At 29.9% G+C, this 940-nt stretch overlaps 1 protein-coding gene across 1 annotated transcript in view; it reads right to left on the bottom strand.

The window, feature by feature from the left end:
- Positions 1 to 769: 769 nt before the first annotated feature.
- LOC100638635 (rho GTPase-activating protein 24-like) overlaps positions 770 to 940 on the bottom strand; it is a 4,013-nt gene continuing 3,842 nt past the window's right edge. The window contains exon 13 of the mRNA XM_019994316.1: positions 770 to 829. Within this exon, the coding sequence (XP_019849875.1) occupies positions 770 to 829 (60 nt within the window). The remainder of the gene's footprint in view (positions 830 to 940) is intronic.

Below are 940 nucleotides of genomic sequence, written 5' to 3'. Positions count from 1 at the left end.
AAAATTGTTATCACAAAAAACACGAGTATTACATTACATTGTATGGTCTATCTAGTACAATCTTGAACTGCAATACAAAACTTTGCCAAGTGAGACAATAAACAACTAGTAGTGCAATCGTTATCAAAAGAAAATTGAAGGATATATATTATAACGTAACATTTAATTTAATCTGCCAACCAGTCAAAACAATGATCCCTGAATAATATCAGTATACATGATTCATTAGGTAAAAAATTAAATGAGATAAAAACTGGGCTACAACAATACAATCAGAACTCAAGATAAAAGAAATGTTTAAAGAACTTGTTTATTAACAATACAATGTCATTCGATTTTTTATAGTAGCATACATAATAATTTTTGCAAAATTTTTATCACAAAAAAACAGATTGCATGGTCTATCTAGTACAATCTTGAGCTATAATACAAAACTTTGCCAAGTAATACTATAAACAAAGAGTACTACATTGTAGTAGTTCAATCGTCATCAACAGAAAGTTGAAGGATATAACATATTTATCTGCCAACTAGTCAAAACAATGATCCCTAAATAATATCAATATACATGATTCATTAGGAAAAAATTAAATTAGATAAAAACTGGACTACAACAATACAATCACAAGTCAATATGAGCAGTATCGATAATCATTATAATGAAATATTCAATGGTAATTGCCAACCAGTCAAATCAACAGTCCCTCTATTATACACGAATTTGTTAAGGTTAAAAAAAATTAATTTAAATAAAAACTGGACAATACTATCACAAGTCAAAATGAGTGCTATTACTACGGATGTGTCTAACGTGAGCAGGCAAGGTAGACTGGTAGAGATTGTTTGAGGAATGAGATTCTAATTTGTTTGATCTTGGAAGGAGGTTTTCTTCGCTTCCCTCGTCACTGAGCAAATCATCAATGTCGTCGTCTTCACTGTC

The sequence above is a fragment of the Amphimedon queenslandica genome, unplaced genomic scaffold (assembly GCF_000090795.2).
Source record: "Amphimedon queenslandica unplaced genomic scaffold, v1.1 AMPQUscaffold_13478, whole genome shotgun sequence".
Taxonomy (NCBI): domain Eukaryota; kingdom Metazoa; phylum Porifera; class Demospongiae; order Haplosclerida; family Niphatidae; genus Amphimedon; species Amphimedon queenslandica.
Note: the sequence above shows the minus strand (reverse complement) of the source record. Positions and strands in the feature narration are given on the sequence as shown.